Consider the following 20,364-nt stretch of genomic DNA (forward strand, 5'->3'; position numbering starts at 1 on the left):
TTAAGAGGCCTGCTGGCCCCAGCGGAGCTGGCACACTTTGGGAGCGTAGCCACTGGAGAATGCTCCCGGATCTGTGATCCAAGCCAGCTCCACCTGGCTTCCACAGTGGTTAAGCAGGCTAAGTGGTACACATCCTCCCACTGATATGTGACCCAGCCTGTCCAGAAACAGACGGTGGCTGCCCAGCTCCAGCCTCTATTTGGTCATGAAGCTTGGGATGTGCCAAATACCCAGAAACCCGTGCTCCAGCATTGTGGGAAATGATGTCCACCCAGCCAGAGGCATTGCTCCACACCTGAATGGTCAACGGGACTCCACATCCCCCTACACCTTGAGTGTGGGAGACAGTCATCTACAGCAGGGTTCCAGATGCCTAAGTGCCACACGAGAATTACAAGTTAACAGGTCTCAGAATCTCTAGAACAAACCAAAGACAGATACACTGATGTAGAGGCACGAGGTTCACACACTGAAAGAGCGCTCCAAGGCTGCATCCTAAAGGCCCATCCTTCTCAAATGGCAGGATGCACACCACTGTGACACAGCTTCCAACAGCTCAGAAGAAAGACAGCATCACTGTGATGCAAACATTCCTGGTGCACCTTTCCGAAGGGCTCCTCCTCCTACCGACCTCCGTCTCAAGGACACTTCACACACGAGAAACCTGACTCTCCCCACACTTAAAAGCCCCTGTAGGGCTTCCCTGGTGACGCAGTGGTTGAGAGTCCGCCTGCCGATGCGGGGGACGCGGGTTCATGCCCCGGTCCAGGAGGATCCCACATGCCGCGGAGCGGCTGGGCCTGTGAGCCACGGGTGCTGAGCCTGTGCGTCCGGAGCCTGTGCTCCGCAACGGGAGAGGCCACAACAGTGAGAGGCCCGCGTACCGCAAAAAAAAAAAAAAAAAAAGCCCCTGTCAACCACCCCACTCTTCCAAAGGCAAGAAATCCAGATGATCAACCCCAGGGAAAATTCCCACGGAAGCCCAGCAGTCTTTATTGCAAATGCGAGGCATGTTCCTTCTTCTCTAGTTAGATGTCTTAGCATACGATCAGTCCTAGAATATTTAACCAAATACTGAAACTTAAAGCAAAAGTCAGAGGAGATCAAGGGAAATGGTAAGACCCTAGCTAGACACAGAAGTAACTCCCAACATGGTGCATGATCCAGCCAAAGATTTCCTAAAACTAGCTCAAAATAAACTCCCCATGTTAGAACCACTCCACAGAAGAGGCTTCCAATTATAAACAACATTCACGGAATACAGAGGCTCTTCAATCCTGCTCTTCCTGGACAAGTCCTCCCAAGCCAGATTCTTCGAGCACTCACCGATTTCCATTCCACTGGCAGTCTCCCAGCATGAATGCATGCACTTTCCCATTGGATGCACAAGTGGCCAGCTGTTGCCCCAAACATTCGACAGCTGCCAGGCAAGAGTTTTCTTTGTCATTTTAGCCAGGCAGCAAATGCTGAAATGAGCTCTGGTGCTAAAGTGGAGGCAGCAAGAGGTAAATTCAAAGCCTGTTTTCACTGCCTTGAAAACTGGAGGAGGGTCACCCAGCATGAACATAGGCTAAAGACACATTGTGGCAAAGGCTCAAGTTGTTTCCACCAGGGAATTCAGAAAGACCCTGAGGGACAGGTTTGCTGTGCTAAAGATGTGTGGACACAATTTTGAAGAGCTGATTAGCCACAAAGTTCAAGGGCCCTGGGACAAGTCAGGGACCAGGAGGGTCAATTGGCAACTTGTAGTTACAAGTCGAACGCAGTTAGAAACTGGTATGTTGGTCACTTTGTTTAATTTCCCCGTTGAATCCAGCTTTGCTTCAATACACCTGTAGAGAGAAGGTAAATACAGAAGAAAAGAGTTCACAGAATTTCAATGGGGGGAGGAAATTTTTTTTTTTTTTTTTTTTTGGCCATGCCACGAGGCACGCGGGATCTTAATTCCCCAACCAGGGATAGAACCCGCGCCCCCTGCAGTGGACGTATGGATTCTTAACCACTGGGCCACCAGGGATGTCCCTGGGGGAGGAGATTTTGACCTTCAGAAGCCTTGAATTAGAACAATTTCTGCCTCGTTAAATTCTAAAATATTCCCCCTCTGGCTTATCATCTTCATCTTATCCCCCAAATCTAAGGACGCCCCTCCGCCACACATGCACACACATAAGCACTGTCTTTGGTTTCCAACATTCTCTCCTTGGTACGCTCAGTACTACACTCTACTATACTCTTCGTATGCCCTCCCGTGGTAATCTCAATACAGCAAATGTCATGTCTGGGCAAGTTATTTTGAACCAATCCATGCCTCAGTCTCCTCACCTGTGTAATGGGAATAGCAACAATATTTACTTTGTAAGACACTTTGTAAGATGTGAGATTGAGGTAACACAAGTTTCTAGAATGGTGCCCAGCACACAGTACCTGCACAAGAGTGTTAACTCTAATTACTGTCATGTCCATCCTCAGCCTTACTTACATCTCAGCCCAAGGAGAGAAGACGCTGCCTGACCTCACTTACTAGCTTCCTGCACTAACATGAAAGAATGGGTGTTGCTGAGGAACTTGGGAAAAACAAGGTCTCATGGGAAAAATACACAGGCCCACCAAGGCTGGTGCGAGCCAATGTAATCCCCTTGAATTATTTTCACATTCGCAAAACTGCAGAATAAACTAAGAAAATGATGTTTCCTATGCTGTAAGTAACTGCTAGGCTCTGCTACTAACAATTGCCACTCATGATTTACAGAAATATGGTAGCATCCATTTGCCATCACTGTAAGGTTTTCTTCTTTCCTCTCTCTACACAAAGAGCCAGTGCCATTTTGAATTTTTTTTTTTTGCGGTACGCGGGCCTCTCACTGCTGCGGCCCCTCCCGCCACGGAGCACAGGCTCCGGATGCGCAGGCTCAGCGGCCATGGCTCACGGGCCCAGCCGCTCCGCGGCATGTGGGATCCTCCCGGGCCGGGGCACGAACCCGCGTCCCCCGCATCGGCAGGCGGACTCTCAACCACTGCGCCACCAGGGGAGACCCCACTTTGAATTTTTGATTCCGAAGTTTGTAAACTGTACCTCTTGACCTCCCACTCTTAGCCTCTTTACATGTGTCCCAGCTCCCTTTGAGACATTTCTAAAACCCTGTTTCTATTTCCTTCCTCTTTCCTTCCTCAGGCAAAATCTCCATGCCCTTTAAAGTTTCCAGCACTCAGTCCCATCCTCTCTAATGATTCACAACGGAGTGACTCAAAATTTCTCTCAATTACAACTGCTGAAGTTCTTACTGCTGCCCAGAAGAGTCTCAGAAGTAAGTTGGCAAATGCTTGAAATGTTGCCTCAGGTAACTCCAGATTGGAGACAGCTCTATGTCTAAGTCCGTGAATCATCTTCTCTCCTTTCCTCTGTTTTTCTATGTGCATGTCTCAAACCCTGTCGTCACCCTTCCCCTCCTCAGGACCTCAGGATATATCACATCCCTAGTCCCTTTTCTTCTTTTCCTAGTGCCGCATCCCTGGTTCAGCCACAGACTCTCTGTTCTAACTACCTTCCGCCCATCAATCCATCCTGCATGCCATGGCTGGGTAAGTCTCCCAGGAGCAAAGGTGAGGGCCCCCAAGGCTGTCCATCCAGGCCCTCCACCAACGTCCAGTCTTAGCACTGGACCTTTGGATGCACGCAGCCACCAGTGAAACTGAAGAACTCATGCCGGTGTATGCTCCCAACTTTTCTTGCGTCCAGGAATTCCAGGAACTCAAGGTTCAGCTCAAAGTCCCTCTTCCCACAGCTGGAAGCCTTCTCTTTCCCTCCTCCAATCCCCGTGCCGCTTCTCTGCAGCATCCCCCCCACCCCCCACCCCCCCCCGCCCCCCACCCCCCCACCCCCCCCACCCCCGCCCAACTCTGCTCCAGCCACGTTGGCTTCTTTGTTCTTCCTCAAAGGTGCAGGGCACACTCCCACCTTTCAAATCAATGGCCAATTCCCATCTCCCTTCCAAATCCCTACCCAAGTCTGCCCATCCCGAGGGGCGGGGCCCGACCCAACCACCTGATCCGGAATTGCCGCGCATTCCTCACTGCCTGGTCTTAGTCACCTTGCTCTCTTTTCCCCATAGCATGCCATGTACTTGTTATGCCGACTGTTTGCTGCAGACACACCTCCACTTCACCCCAACTAACTTCCTGAGCTCAGGGATCTCTTCTTGATGCATTCCAAGCACCAAGAATAGTGTCTGGCATGGCGTAGGCACTTCCAAAAAAAAACCCACAAACACTGTTGAACAATTTAACTGCTGTTCATCTTCCACCCTCCTCTCCAACCAAGAAAAGCGTTTCTCATGGAACACATTTTAGTTTGATTTAACGGTGTAGTCATTTCCAGGCTCAACTCGCGCTCAACTCCAGCTGAAGTCACAACTGAGCCCCAACTGGAAAGCTTGACTTCCACATCTTCCAGCCATCCGCGTTTATTACGTCTTTTATGGAGACAACCAGAGCTCACTTACATGTTTTTTCTTTCATCTTTTTAAAAGGAGAGAAAGTGAGAAAGACATATTGGGCTGTTTTATGGCCCAAACGAGATATTCTGTCAACAGGAAGTTCAAAGCACACTGGGCCCCAACAGAGAGAAAAGCTGGTGGGCGTTTCCTAAGTTCTGCCCTGCGGATCCGTGGAGATGCTCCCAGGGCTGCACAGCAGGCTGGCTGGGAGGCCTCCAAGCTCCCGGTCCCAGCCCTTTATCCTCCTCAGTTATGCTGGGAAACCAGCAATGGCACGTTACTGTGGGACACGACTTACACTGAGGGACACAGAGGCTCCTCTCCTCACGGACTAAACTAAGAATGTGATTTTCAAAGGCTTGGGCCTCCCCAACCTATATTAGCATAAATAAACAGCTCTCCAAGTGAGGACCAGGGGTCCTTAAATAATTTCAGGGGGTCCCTAAGGTCCTCCCTTTACCAACTATCTGTTCGAAGCCAGGCTTTCCTCATATAGTCCAACCAAAACAGCATGTCGCAAGAGAGTGAATGCAGAAGCAGATATGAGACTCTAGTGTCTTCTGATAAGCCAGAAATTGTAGAGATTTGCAAAAATACAAAACAATGCCCTTCTTCTGGCTTTTTTTTTTAATTTTAGAAAATAAAATTTAAAAAATAAAGTTATTTATGTGAACATGTAATGGTTTATTGCTATTTTAAGATGAATTAACAAGTTTTTTTTTACATTTCTGTTTCAATTTCTAATGTGATAAATATTTATAGATATAACCCACACGGACAGAAGCCCTTTGGAGTCTGTAACACTTTTTAAGAGTATAAAGGAGTCTGAGAACTTCTGATACAAGCCATGTCTCAGCTACCTTCTCACCCTCCCACTCCTCAAAAGAAGATCTTGGCAAAGAAGAGGGATATTCTTGTTGAAATGGATGGGCTGTTTTCCAAAATAAATACCTCATTGCTTAACTTACGTGGCAGAAAAAGAAAAATCAAAAGGAAGGCAAAAAAGAAGCATCAAACAGGAGCCGCGAAAGAAGAGAGGTTTTTTTAAATGGATTTTATATGAAAATACCTTGTTTCACGAAGAATTAACCTAAGGGTCTTCAAATGTATGGGTACCAAGGGGGAAGGGAGTGGGGTGGGAGGAACTGGGAGATTGGGATTGATACATATACACTATTGATACTATGTATAAAATAGACAACTGAGGGGAACACACACATATACACTATTGATACTATGTATAAAATAGACAACTGAGGGAAACACACATAACATCCCCTCCCTTTTGGATTTCCCTCCGGTTTAGGACACCACAGTGCATTAAGTGGAGTTAATGCACTTAATGCACTGTGTTGTCCTAAACGGATGGGAAATCCAGAAGGGAGGGGGTGTTATGTATACGTATGGTTGATTCATTTTGCTGTGCAGTAGAAGCTAACACAACATTGTAAAGCAACTATACTCCAGTAAAAGTTAATTAAAGAAAATAATGAACCTGAGGTTCTTAACCAGAAGCTTCTCGATGGACCTTGGAGGACCCGTGGATCCCCTGAAATGATATGCAAAAGGGTGGTCTCTTGTGCTGATCCCAAAAGATCCAAATGTTTCATCTGATTCGCAAAGGAATCTGTGACGAAAGGTTAGGAATCTCTGGATGCTGATGTCAGTTCTCAGCTCAGGGAACATATTTATTATCCCTGAACCATTTAAACTAAGTGTAAAACGAAACAAAATTTTAAAAATCAACACAACTTTTATAGGAACTCAAGATCTTCTTCTGATCGTGCTGCACCCTTTATCTTGCTGAAATCACCAATCCTATTAACTTGTTTATCCAAGCAAGAAGGTCCTCAGGGATACAGCCTTCTAAAGTCATCTTTGGCATGTCTCCAAAAAAGACATACAGATGGCCAACAGGCACACGAAAAGATGCTCAACATCGCTAATTATTAGAGAAATGCAAATCAAAACTGCGATGAGGTATATCACCTCACACCAGTCAGAATGGCCATCATTAAAATGTCTACAAGTAACGAAAGCCGGAGAGGGTGTGGCGAAAAGGGAACGCTAATACACAGTTGGTGGGAATGTAAGTTGGTGCAGCCACTGTGGAAAACAGTATGAAAGTTCCTCAAAAAACTACAAACAGAGCTACCATATGATCCAGCAATCCCACTCCTGGGCATATATATGCAGACAAAACTATAATTCAAAAAGATACATGCACCCCTATGTTCACAGCAGCACTATTCACAATAGCCAAGATATGGAAACAACCTAAATGTCCATCGACAGAATGGATAAAGAAGATGTTGTACATATATACCATGGAATACTACTCAGCCATAAAAAAAGTAATGCCATTTGCAGCAACATAGAACTAGAGATTATCATACTAAGTGAAGTAAGTCAGACAAAGACAATACCATATGATATCACTTACATATGGAATCTAAAATATGACACAAATGAACTTACCTACGAAACAGAAATAGACTCAGACGTAGAGAACAGACTTGTTGCCGAGGGGAAGGTGGCGGGGAGATGGAGTGGGAGGTTGGGATTAGCAGATGCAAATTATTATACATAGAATGAATAAAAAACAAGGTCCTACTGTATAGCATAGGGAACTATATTCGATATCCTGTGATAAACCGTAATGGAAAAGAACATGAAAAAGAAGGTATATATATGTATAACTGAATCAGTTTGCTGTACAGCAGCAGAAGTTAACACAACATTGTAAATCAACTATACTTCAATTTAAAAACATACAAATAAAAAATAAAGTCGCCTTTGGTCATCTCTCTCAGGGACTGCTGATTCGGGCCACGGTAGTGGACAGTTACTATTTTCTTTTCAGCCCACCACCCTGTTTGGCTTCTGTACCAGAACTGGGGGGTTTTGATGTTAAAATCTGAGAGCACGTGAGCTGAAACCTGTTTGAACATGGGGAGGCAGTGTGGTGTGGGTTTGCTTCTGAAGAAAGGACCCTGGTCTGTGGGTCAGAAGACCTGGACTTCAATCCAGTCGTGAGACTCTGTCACCTAATCTCCTTAGGTTGACTTCCTCCCCTGAAAAGTGATGGGAGAGTTGGCAACTCGCAATCAGGCTGAAATGAACCCCCGCAGAGGTGCTCAGGGGCCAGGAGCTCTGTCTTCTGTCAATCCCACTCCATATACCACGGCGGGAAGAGGGTGTCAGAAGCTGGACCAGCACACAAACCTTAGCACCAGCACCACGTCCCCGCGAGGAGCTCTGGGGGGGGCCGCCCGCTCCCTCCCAAGGTGGCGGCCCCCTGAGACATCCTCAGCACAGCTGTTCACAGTCTTTCATCTCCCAAGTGGATGAATGAAGCCCTCCTCAGGCGTTACGCAGGACAGCTCCAAGCCAAAGCTTCCCTTTCAAGCACAGAACGTGGCTCAAGGACACTCCATCGACTGGCAGTTTCCTCGCTCCCCCTCACCCGCTGATAGTCTTAGCAACACAGGAGAGCTGAACTCTACACAATGAAACCAAACTTTACCATCGTAACTCATAACCATTATTTACGGAGCATCTAATACATGCAAGATATGGTGCCAGGAGTGTTACATTCATTCCTGTGTGGAACCCTCATTCAAGAGGCACTGAGATCCTTCTAGGTTACATAGGTAACAGGGTTCAAACTCACAAGCTCAGACCTGCTGGACTCCAGAACCTCTTCTTTGCCTGACACCAGGCTGCCCCTTCCTCTGTCCGTTAACCATGGGGACACTGAGAGTAAAGTTCAGGCCAAAATACCAATGAGGCATTCATTGCATCAAGGGGCAAGCTACCTGGGATTTTACAGAAGTCAGTACAAATAAACTCTGCTGTCAGTAGTCTGGGTAAATCCTCCCAACAAATGAGTAGCAGACTGACCGACAAGATAAGACTTTTATGCAGGAGGTACACGACACATACTCAAGTGTACTGAATTGGACAAATATAATTTCTCAGCACTCAGTGTGTGGCAGACACATTTTTGATCATTTTCAAATAAAAAGATGTTGTTCATGTTAGTTCAGATAAAACATATTGTCTCTCAGGCTCAGAGGCCATGACCTTGGCGAAATGCCCGCCAGGAGCTCTTTTCTGGGGAGTAAAACTGCTGACAAGACGATTACAGATTCAACCACATCACCGGGGCAGATGAGGAGGCCTTAATATCTACGATCCAAACTTGCCGGAGAGGGCCCCTGGGTCAGAAACTTTTACCAACACAAGAAAAAGAAAAAAAGAATTCTTTTCAAGGAAGTCTCCACACCCACTGCCTCTTAAAATACACTGTTTGGAACATAGTGGGTTCTCAAGAAATTGCGCTGGATGATCACACCAAACTTAGACTAGGAAGTGTGGGTGGATGGACAGTGTTGTGAATAATTCTGGGGTTTGTTTCAAGTCATTAAAGATCTTCACTCAACACGTAAAGTCGATACAAAAATAAGACTTCCGTTCACTTTATACACTCTGCAAAAGGCTTCCATGCATGGAATCCCACTTGCTTCTCCTAATGGCCCTGTCAGAGGCTGGTGTCACTCACCCCGGTCAGAGAAGGAGCCAGTGATGGAGTGACTTGCCCAAGGTCACCGTTTAGTAAGGAGCGAGCCGGGATCCAAATGTACTTCTTAGGATGCCTAGTCCTGTTGCACTTTGCGTTACATTAAGCTACCACAGTGCTTTACGAGACACCACGCTGAGACGATCTCACTTTCATACATTAACAATTTTAGAAGGCGACGAGCCAAAGAATGGAAATGTCGTACAACGATTACACATGAGAACTTTCAGCGATACCGGCTCTGCCCCTCTTCCGGGGGTGGCCATGACTCAAAGGCTCACAGCCCCTTCAGTGGGGAGTGGGGGGAAGCAGAGGTCCAACTGTCCCGCAGTGTTGGAGACCTGGAGCTAGGGAGCCAGAATACCACCTGGCACCCCGTCAAATCTTACACAGAATGTGCGCTAACTTAGCATCGTTCCAGGTAAAAGTGACAGTCCCAGGTGAGGTTCCTTTTAACTGCTGAGGGCCAGGAGACCATTTCTTCCAATCAGGTCTGCAATGCCAATCTGGCAATGTCTTCAGGACAGAGCCTGCAGTGCCTTTCAGGTGACCCTTTAATAGGGCACCTATCTCACCTGCGTCCCAACCTGTCAAGTTGCCAGTGTAGGAAGAGCCTGGCCAGGGTAGGCAGAGGGACCGCAGTGGGGTAATTCAGTCGTTTCTATCATCATAATCTTGCTTCAGAAGAGAAATGGATAAAAATTCAAGGAGTGCATCTAGAGGCAACATTCACACTCACCTTCTCAAACCTCAGAATCAGTCTTTTTAATAATTTTGTTTCTAACACAAAGTTTGATATAAACACAAAACTACCTTGAGTCCTCAACTCATACAACACTAATAATAATGAAAATTACATCAATTTACACATTGTCCCTTATGGGTAGCTTCTGAAGTACCAAGCGCTGGCCTTCACATTCCATTTTCTCAGAAACTTTATTATTATTCCCATTTGACAGATGAAGAAATTAAGGCTTCCAGAGACTTAAAAATTGTGCCCAGGGCTTCCCTGGTGGCGCAGTGGTTGAGAATCTGCCTGTCATTGCAGGGGACACGGGTTCGAGCCCTGGTCTGGGAAGATCCCACATGCCGCGGAGCAACTGGGCCCGTGAGCCACAACTGCTGAGCCTGCGCGTCTGGAGCCTGTGCTCTGCAACAACAGAGGCCTCGATAGTGAGAGGCCCGCACACCGTGATGAAGAGTGGCCCCCGCTTGCCACAACTAGAGAAAGCCCTCGCACAGAGACGAAGACCCAACACAGCCATACATAAATTAATTAATTAAAAAAAATTGTGCCCAAAGTTACTCAGGCAAGAAGACGTGGAGCCAGGATACCTGGCTTGGACACCATCAGCAAAACTTGTCCTTCAGTGGATGAATGGGGGCTGTGGGGGGAGTGTTATATACATACAGTGGAATATTATTCAGCCTTAAAAAGTAGGACGCTTCTGACACATGGTACAACGTGTGAACCTTGAGGATATCAACCTAAATGAAATAAGCCTGTCACAAAAAGACAAATACTACATGATTCCACTCTTACAAGGTCTCTAGAGCCAAATTCACTGAGACAGAAAGTAGAACGGTGGTTGCCAGGGGCTGGGGAAAGGGGGAAACAGAGAACTTTTGTTTAATGGGGACAGAATTTCAGTTCTACGAGATGAAAAGAGTTCTGAAGATGAAGGGTACACAACAGTGTGAATGTACTTAATACCCCTCAACCATACACTTAAAAATGCCAAGATGGTAAATGTCATGTGTACTTTTACCACAGTTTAAAATATCTTTTAAAAAAGAAGAGGAAAAGGTCAAACACAGACTCCTTTAACCTATATCAACCCAGAGGAATATATAGTAAATTTCAATTATTCTAATATAGAAATCTACAGTGGTACAAAAAAAAAAAAAAAGAAAAAACTGTATCCCCAGACGACTTGTATACGGGGATTTAAAATTCCAAAATAAAATTAGAGACCTGAGATTTTGAATACTTAAAAACAAAACAAAGCAAAAAAACTTGCTCTTGGGCAGGAACACAGACAATCTAGTGCCAATTTCCTTTGCCCTCCTCCCCAGGTTCCCCACCATCCCATCTGCCCATTATATTTAGACACCCTTCCCAAGAGAATTGAGCCTCAAAATAACCCTCGAGTAACTTTGACTTGCACTGAAGCAAGACCAGAAGGTGAACACCATGCACTGCTGGCCAGGGCAGAGCACCCCTGCCGTTTTCCAGCTGACCTCAGTGGTATTCGCTGGACACCCTGGTGGCCAATACACCTTTCAAGGCAAATGGGCCCAATCTGGATTCCGGATCTGAAGCACCACCTTGCAAACTACCATCCCATCCTCAACAGAAGCCAGGACTCCCAGAACTCCACTACAGGGAACTGCAGGACCAGAAAAGGACGGAGGCATATGCAGGATTACTTGACACGTTATTATCTCCACGTTAACTACCATTACTAATGAAGGTAACGGGTCTTCCTTTCATAAGTAAGATACGTTTTAAATCTTTGAAAAATGTTTTCACACCCACTCTTTCATGCCCTGGACCCCGAAGCAGGTGAGTCGAGCATCTTTACCCCACTGTTCAGAAGAGCAACTAGAAGTCAGGGTTTGTCCAAGGTCAAAAACTAGCTGGCTGCAGCGTAGAACTGGAACCCACCCATGTTATTCCTTCCGCAACACCTCCCTCCAGAGAGAGGGCTGGCCGGCCTTGCAAGGAACAGGAAATTGAAATGGCTCCTGGTAAGGCAGTCAGCCTGCCAACCTCTGAGAGCAGCTGACAAATGACCAGAGCCCGCCCTGAATCAAAAACACCTCCTCCAACAAGCGGCCGACTAACCTCTTCCCACCTGCGGCGCTGAAGAAATAAGTTCCCAGAGTCCACACCCCACCATCCCCATCTGTCCACGGATAGAACCACGTTAGGAAGGAAGCTCAGAAGGAGTGAGATGCCGCTGAAGAGCTGAGTTGGAGAGGCAGCTTCCCAATGTGAACTCATCAGCTTTATTCCCACTCTCATCACATCCCCGACACACATCTACGCTTACTCCTTAATCCCCACCCCTTCACCACAGAACTGCAAGAGGGGCGAAGCAGAAGAGCGCTGCATCTCCAGAGAAACGGCATCGGCTGCAGCACCCACCAGGCAAACAAAACCCGGCTAAAAGATGGGAATCGTGTAAGAGCAAACTCATGCACTTAAAGTCATGCATCATCTCCAAAATATTGAAACAGATTCCAGTCACTTTACCTGAGTTGTTTTTGCTCTTCTGCCTTGCATGCTGTTGTTATGGCTCATTTGTGGGTTGGTGGCACCTTCAGAAAGACAGTGAGATTTCCTACAGGGAAGTGTGTTATAATTACTGTACGGAAGAGCCTCTTCGGCAGCAGCTGGTGGCATCTTATGGTTCCCAAGATCAGGAATATCAGACACCAAATTCCGACAGTAGCCTGCAAATTTGCCCCTCCGCCCCCCGTCTGCCGTCACCCCGGAGGTTTTCTGGGGAGCATACAAATCCCCCAGTGAATTGGCACGTTGACAGGTACTGAGCTGCCGCGGACTCGCTGGGGCTTCCATCCCCCGAGTCTCCTCGCAATCTTTCTCTTCGGCAGAACCCAAGATCTCTTCGTTGCTTGTTAAATGTTCTTGGCTCAGATCAGAGAGTGAGAATTCCAGGCTGTCCTCCCGCCAGATGTCTGCAGATTTGGAGCGTTTCTTCTTAAAGCTCGCCGTCTCCGTGAAAGTGGGCCCATCGGATGTATAGGGATGCTGCCTCCTGCCTCCCTCCGCCAAGTACGTAGCGTCATCCCCGTAAAGCCGGCTCTCCTCCGAGTCTGGCATGCTCTGCACAGAGGCTGCTGCGAGGACAATGCTGCTGCCTACACTGGGACTGACAGAAGAATCCGTGTAAGACACGGGTCTCAAGCCCATATCCACTCGGTCCACCCAAATGGGGCTCCCGAAGTCCTCCAGGGTGCCTTCTTGGGAGAAGGGCTCCAAGCCATTTTCAGCCAGGGACTGGGGGATACTGGGAGTGCTGCTGGATCGGGTGGTCACTTCAGAGGTCCTGTGGATCACCTTCCCCGAGGAGGCGTGCCTGGTCCGCCGCACCTTGTGCGACAGGCGCAGGGAGCGCGACGTGTGTTTGCGCCCCAGGCTCGCATGCTTTTCTCCATAAAACTCATGCACTACATTTTGACTTTCTGCGTTTCCCATGGCTTTATGGTCTGTAGCAAAGAAAAAAAAAAAAGAGGGGATCATTGAGTCATCCAATGGGTATAGGCAGTTAACAGGAAGAGTTCAGCACACAGGGACGGCAGCCAGCTTGGCAGATAACAGCGCACCTATGTGCACCTGGCAGGTACTTGGACTTTTACGTGGTAGCAGGTGAGAACTAACATCATGTACTGAGATTACTCCTGCGGAGATATGAAATAAGAACATAAATAAAATCATTAGAGAATTACACTTGTCTCTGCCCGGAGGGTAGCTGCCCACCTGGCACAGCACAGGGCTGCTTTCATTGAGCTGGCAACCGTTGTCTTCTTCTACTTAAACTCTACAGGTGTATATTTAAAGCTCTATGCCTATCCATAAACTAAAAACTCTGAAAAGTACAAACCAAGGTGTCTGCCAAATGAGTAACTTTCTGTTTGAAATTACACATTTCAAAAAACCAAGCAAAACTCAGAGGTGCATTGGATAACCTCCCTCTCTCCCAATGGTTTTGTTTCATTCTGACTCCATCTACACTTCAAAATCAATCAAAAATGGAAAAGCTCAAGATGTAAGTCCAATCAACTCTTCCTAATAAATCGAACTCAAGAAGGAAAAGGGTTTTTACCCTAATTCCACAGCATTCTGAAAACCCTGATTGGGAGGTTCGGGTAGGGGCTGTGAAGTGGATAGGGAGAGGGAGATGGGCAAAATGAAATAGGAACCCCACTCTCTGCTTAGCAGCTAAACTAATGGGTTTATTTCTGGGAGCAAATCCAACCTGAGAACATTAATCTGGTACAGAGTGCCCTGCAAACAGAAATTCACATGATGAAATCACTAAATATCATTCAGCCTTTTGGGGCTACCCAGGTTAATTCAACTCCTTCCTTAATATTTTTCCAGTCTCTCTCATTGGTCTGAGGACTGTTACCCAGAGCGGAAAATAGAAAAATCCTCAAAGTTCAACATGTGTGACTCTATTTAGCCTTATTCTCCTTGCTCAGCAATGAGGTTTCTCTAGACTAGTTAAGTGGTACACACTTAAGATACACACATGAAAATGGCCAGAAAGGAAAGAAGAAAAATAGAGTAGCTGGGCACATCCCTGAGCTGATTCTTCCAATCATCTACATAGTCGTTCATTCAGAAAATATATACTGAGCACCTACCACATTCTAGAAGCCAGAGATACAGCAGACAACAAAAGACACACATTCCCCACGCTCATGAAACTTATATTCTAGCCAGGGAAGGGATACAATAAACAAAAAAGTGAAAGGTACCAGAGGAAAACAGGAACAAATTTATTGTAACCATTACAGTTTGAAACACCCTGAAACATAATATACATTCACATTGATCCAGAACCACTCTATAATCCCACTGTTCAGTCTCAAAGGTGGCTTAAACTCCTATAAGCACATCTTCACTGAAATGAAATTTGTGGCAACAGGAAGGGAAAAACCTCCTCCATTGAATCTTCCGATGAGTTCAGAGGTAATTCATACAGACACCAGATGTGAAGCTATTCCCAAACTGGAATATTCCCTACCAGGTCACACGTCGTATGATTCTGAGAGCGAAGTTTCCAAGAAAGAGAATCTTCCTTTTACTAGTAGCAAGCATACTTCAAAGCAATAAGTTCACGCCTCCCTGGCTGACGTCTTTAAGAAGCCAAGAAAAAACACAGAAACTCAACTTGGTGTAGCGAAAATGAAAAGATGCACTGTCCATGCATAACTTGTGTTATCTACATTCCTAAGAATATCATGTACTACATTTTTGCAAGTAAAATAAATAAGCATCTAAAGTAATGCTAAAGGCCATGACCAATTTCTCAGGGTTCTTGATTTTTGTTTTTAAGCGTACATTAAGATACCTGGATGTGTCTATGTATCTATATGTTTTGCCAATAAGTAATTAAAAGCTTAGAACAGGTGTTAGCCACAGTCCCATTTTAAGAATCACACAGATTTACAGTTAAAAGAAGGAAAGAATGACGGTGACAGAAACTGAGGTATAGAAAGGCAAAACTGTCACCTCAAATGTGCTAGGAGGTACCCTCCTCTACTGTACACATCAAAAGTTTGCAAATATAAATTCACAGGCATATTCTCAACAACAAATTTCTGGTTAGGCTTGTTTCTGCCAACAGAAAACTAATCAAGTTAAAAGCCTCAGGAGAGGTTTCCTAAAGGAAATGGCCCCAACCTTCAAGAATTACAGCACTCCCTGCATTGCTCTGACGGGTCTGTTATATTAATAGCATTTTTAGTAGCAAGATTCTTTTCAGCCAGCCAAGGTAGGAAAGAAGCCATTTTTATCTTTAGAACTAGAGTTTAGAGATGAATGCCAAATCTCTTAAATCCTACCGAGAAGAAATTCTCAGGGGATGATCTAAGCAGAGTCAGCAGGAAGTCTGAAGCAACTCAACTTAGCAGAAAAATGTTTCTAGGGACTGCTGAAACACCCCTTCATTTAAAAGCTTTTCCTGAAAGGTCAGTGAGAACCACGAAGGCCCACGTGGGGACCCTGAAATAACATAAGCATGAAAAATTAAAACTGCTTACTGCATACAACAAACACAATCTCCTCTTTCAGGGACAACCCCCATCCCACGGGCAACCCCCAGAACATGGGTGAATTGAAAATCCTAACCCTTTTCACACACAAATGTAAAATGCCAGCTACTTTCAGCATCTTCATTTCTTCCTGCTCTCTCCTACTTAACCCTTATCATTTACTTTTATTACAAACAAAAAACTTGGTTTATATTTTACAGTTGCACAGGCTTTGTTTGTTCCTGTGAGTCTGGAAGCAACTCTGGGCAGAAAGTGGCTTTCACTTTTTCTGTAGCCTCTAGAGAGACTACAAGTGTTCTATGTGTGATGAGTCAATAAACATTCATGCATTTTAGTAACAAAAGCAAAAAGTAGTCATCAGCACTTTACCAACATAATCATCACACAGTCACTAGGTAAGAGGGGAAGGATTAAGGGGGAGGAGAACAGGTTGAAATGCAAAAACTGGGCTAGAAACAGAAAAGCAGAGCGTCAGAATGAAGGTGCTCGACTGCAAGCTGGAAAATGTTACCATTTTTTAACTCATTACACTCGTTACTGATTTCCTTATGTAGAATGTTAGTGGCCCCAAATAGCTTGCACTTTCTGGGGGTAGTTAGTGGGAGGGATATTAAGCAGGAAGTAGTGCGCAAGACTGTAACATAGGAACAGTTCTCCGAATTCAAACCTCAAGTCTTACACTTTCTTTCCAATGGTCTAAGGTCTGGCTTCCTGGCCTGCCGCAGGGCCTTTGCTCATGCTCCATCCTCTGCCTGCAACCCTCCAGTTTTCACAAATCTACATCTGGCTCACTCTTTCCAGTTTGTTCCGATCTTGACTCAAATATCACCTTCTCAGAAAGGCCTTTCCTGGCGTCCCTATCAAAAGGACAACCCTCAGAACTCAACATTTCTTATCCCTCTTCTTTGATTTTTTCCCCCTCCTTAGCATTTATCATAATTGTAACAAAAAATGTGTTTCACTTACTTACCTTTTCTTTTTTTTTGGAGTATATTTGCTTTACAATGTTGTCTTAGTTTCTGCTGTACAACAAAGTGAATCAGCTGTGTTATATATATATCCCCTCTTCAGCCTCCCTCCCACCCACCCCCATCCCACCCCTCCAGGTCATCAAAGAGCACCAAGCTGAGCTCCCTGTGCTATACAGCAGCTTCCCACTAGCTATCTATTTTACACATGGTAGTGTATATATGTCAATGCTACTCTCTCAGTTTGTCAAACCCTCCCCTTCCCCCTCTGTGTCCACAAGTCCATTCTCTTCATCTGCGTGTGGTACATATATACAATGGAAAATTACTCAGCCATAAAAAGGAATGAAATTGGGTGACTTGCAGTGATGTGGATGAACCTAGAGTCTGCCATACAGAGTGACGTAAGTCAGAAAGAGAAAAATATCATATATTAACACATATATAGAGAATCTAGAAAAATGATACTGATGAACCTATTTGCAGGGCAGGAAAAGAGATACTTATCTTTTTTATTCTCTATCCTTCCCCACTAGAAACTAAGCCTCAGGGGTAGGACTGAAAGTTTGCTTGTCTTGTTTATTGCTGTATCTGCAGTGCCTAGAACACTGCCTGAAAGACAGTAGGTGCTCAGTGGAAAAATACTGCATGAATGAATGAATGAATGAAGGACAAAATAAACTTTAATCTAGAATGTAAAAATTCAAACTCATGCAACTACAACAGAAAACAGATGAGAATGTTAGCACAATGTGAACTAGGGAAAACACACATTGGCCTTAAATATGCCAGCTCTTCTATATCAGAGTGCCTAGACAACACACCAGTTTCCAGGCTGTGTGCTGTTCTCTGGGTCCCTTCCACCTGCAGACCGGTGCAGGTCCCTCACTCCAGGCCACTGGGTTTGGGATCACCCTGATCTGTGAACTGAGTTGAGGGCTTCAGCTTGCCCTGCTTCACTGTACTCCCCAAACTTCAATTACCTGGGCAGCAAATTAAGGCCTTGCTCCTGTCTCATTTCACTTAATTCCCACATTCTTCCTCTTTTTGCAGCTATTCCCTCAGAAGTTTAGGAAAGGGGTTTGGAATCGAGAGGATACATCTCCTCGTTGTCAGGGTAGACAGTGCAGAACTGCTCAGCCTGAGATGATCCAGAGAAAATGAGGGCAAAGGAGACATAGTGACATGATGGGAAGGGGTCATCTGAAAGTAGATATCAGAAAATCAAGGGATTCTCAGGGCCAGAGACCAAGGACACTAGAGGGAGTGTGACTTTCCCATTCTTCCCAACACCATGATCTTTCTCTTTAAGTGAGGAGTTAAATTTTTCAAGTACTCATAAAACTTCCTTTAAATCCCATCAAATTAAATACTACTATATAGCCGATTATGTTAGTTGTGTACCTAGACTAACTTTGTTGGACTTACAAACAAACTGGACTTACGAATGTGCTCTCAGAATGGAACTCGTTCGTATGTAAGGGGCTTACTGTACTCATTGAAATAGTTAAAAGGTATCTTAAGGAACTTTATCAATAAGTACAGGCAGCACTATATACAATAGCCAAGACACAGAAGCAGCCTAAATGTCCATTCACAGGTGAATGGATAAAGAAGATGTATCTTTATCTATCTATCTATCTATACACACAAACACACATACACAATATGGAATATTACTCAGCCATAAAAAAGAATGAAATAATGCCACTTGCAGCAACATGAATGGACCTAGAGATTATCATACTAAGTGAAGTAAATCAGACAGAGAAAGACAAATATCATACGATATCACTTAGGAATCTGAAAAAAAAAGACACAAATGAACTTATTTACAAAATAGAAATAGACCCACAGACATAGAAAACAAACTTACAGTTACCAAAAGGGAAAGGGGGGAGGGATAAATTATGAGTTTGGGATTAACATATATACGCTACTATATATAAAATAGGTAACCAACAAGGACCAACTGTAAAGCACAAGGAACTACATACTCAGTATTTTGGAATAACCTATAACAGAAAAGAATGTGAAAAAGAATAGATATATATATGTATGTATAACTGAATCACTGTGCTGTACACTCAAAACTAACACAACATTGTAAATCAACTATACTTCAATTTAAAAAAAAAAAAAAGGTACAGTCATTAGAATGGTTTATACATACATCTGGTAGGTGGTCCTTTCTCAGGGACAGCTTTTATAAATTTATTAGCCTACTAAGCCTTATGTGATAAAATAATATAGAACTATTCACACACACTGGAAAAAATGTCACATTCCTGGCTTTGGTAGTTTACTGCAATTATGTACGATGCAACCATTAGGGGAAACTAGGTTAAGGGTATACTTATTGTGTACGATTTCTATAATTATTTCAAAATAAAAAGTTAAAGCCTTAACTAACTGGAATATTCTGGTTAAATGAAATTTTTGTTTAAAAGTGAGGATTCTTCAACATGAAATGTTTTTGAATCCTCTTTTTCAACAAGTTAGGCAATAAAAAATAAGCATGTATTGAGCATTATCTAGTATAATACTATCAAGAAATACAAAGTAAACCAAAACAATGGTCTATAGTGAGACTAAATAGAGAAGTAGAGTTGATTAACTAGGGATTGGGCTTCTGTCTCTAACACAGTATGAACAAAACTGAAATGCTAATGTTGGTACCAGCTAAGATGAAGTTAAGACACCACAGCTGATCTATCTCCCAATGATAAATACTAAAAACTCTGGACCACCCGAGGAATTCCAAAGAGTAAGCAAAAGCAGATGGATTGGGGGTGGGAGTCAAAACCTGAAGAAGCCACTCTAACAAGAGTGAGTTTCCCATTTTTGTTTTTATTACTTTACTCTTCCAACCTTGCATGGAGGGTAAGCACACAGTCCAGCTGTGGCACAGGCAGCAAAAACTCCCGAGACATACCCTGTCATTCTAGCCAAAGAAACTAAGAATAATGATCCCTGCAAGTCAAAGAGTAAGCGGGATCTCAGAGGAAAAAAGAGCTGGAGGAAACAAATCATCTAATGCTATGTACATCTACACAAGTCCCAGGCTCACCCCTCAAGTGCACATACCTGGGACTGACCCAAAGCAAGACAGCAAAGGCTTTGAGAACTGAATTATGATATAAACCACAGCCCACCTCCCAGTCTAGCTCCCAAGTGGCACCTGTGTGGAATAAACCTACAGCCTCAGAGCAAAGGCTTTGAAAACTGAACTGACATGAGAGTCACCACCCACAGGAGGTCAGACAGAACTTGCCATCTGAACCTAGCCAGGTTGATTACCCGCTAAAAAAGCAAAAAAGAAAATTCAACGTTCTCTAGATGATTTTCACAGGACCTAGATTCTCCCAACATAATACTCAAAATGTCCACAATGCATTCCAAAGAACCAGGAAAATCTAACCAGTTCTCAGGGGAAAGGACAGTCAATAGATGCCAACCCCAAGGTGACCCAGAGGTTGGAATTATCAAACTTTTAAAGCAACTTGTATAA

At 44.6% G+C, this 20,364-nt stretch overlaps 1 protein-coding gene across 3 annotated transcripts in view; it reads right to left on the reverse strand.

Annotated features, from left to right (window-relative positions):
* TIAM1 (TIAM Rac1 associated GEF 1) overlaps nt 1–13,300 on the reverse strand; it is a gene marked incomplete at its 5' end in the record, with an annotated part of 137,020 nt that extends 123,720 nt beyond the window's left edge. For all 3 annotated transcript variants that reach the window (XM_082654579.1, XM_082654580.1, XM_082654578.1), the window contains one exon: nt 12,335–13,300. In XM_082654579.1, the coding sequence (XP_082510705.1) occupies nt 12,335–13,300 (966 nt within the window). The remainder of the gene's footprint in view (nt 1–12,334) is intronic.
* Between the last annotated feature and the right edge of the window lie 7,064 nt (nt 13,301–20,364).

This window comes from Grampus griseus (assembly GCF_964374135.1).
Source record: "Grampus griseus genome assembly, chromosome: 5".
NCBI lineage: Eukaryota > Metazoa > Chordata > Mammalia > Artiodactyla > Delphinidae > Grampus > Grampus griseus.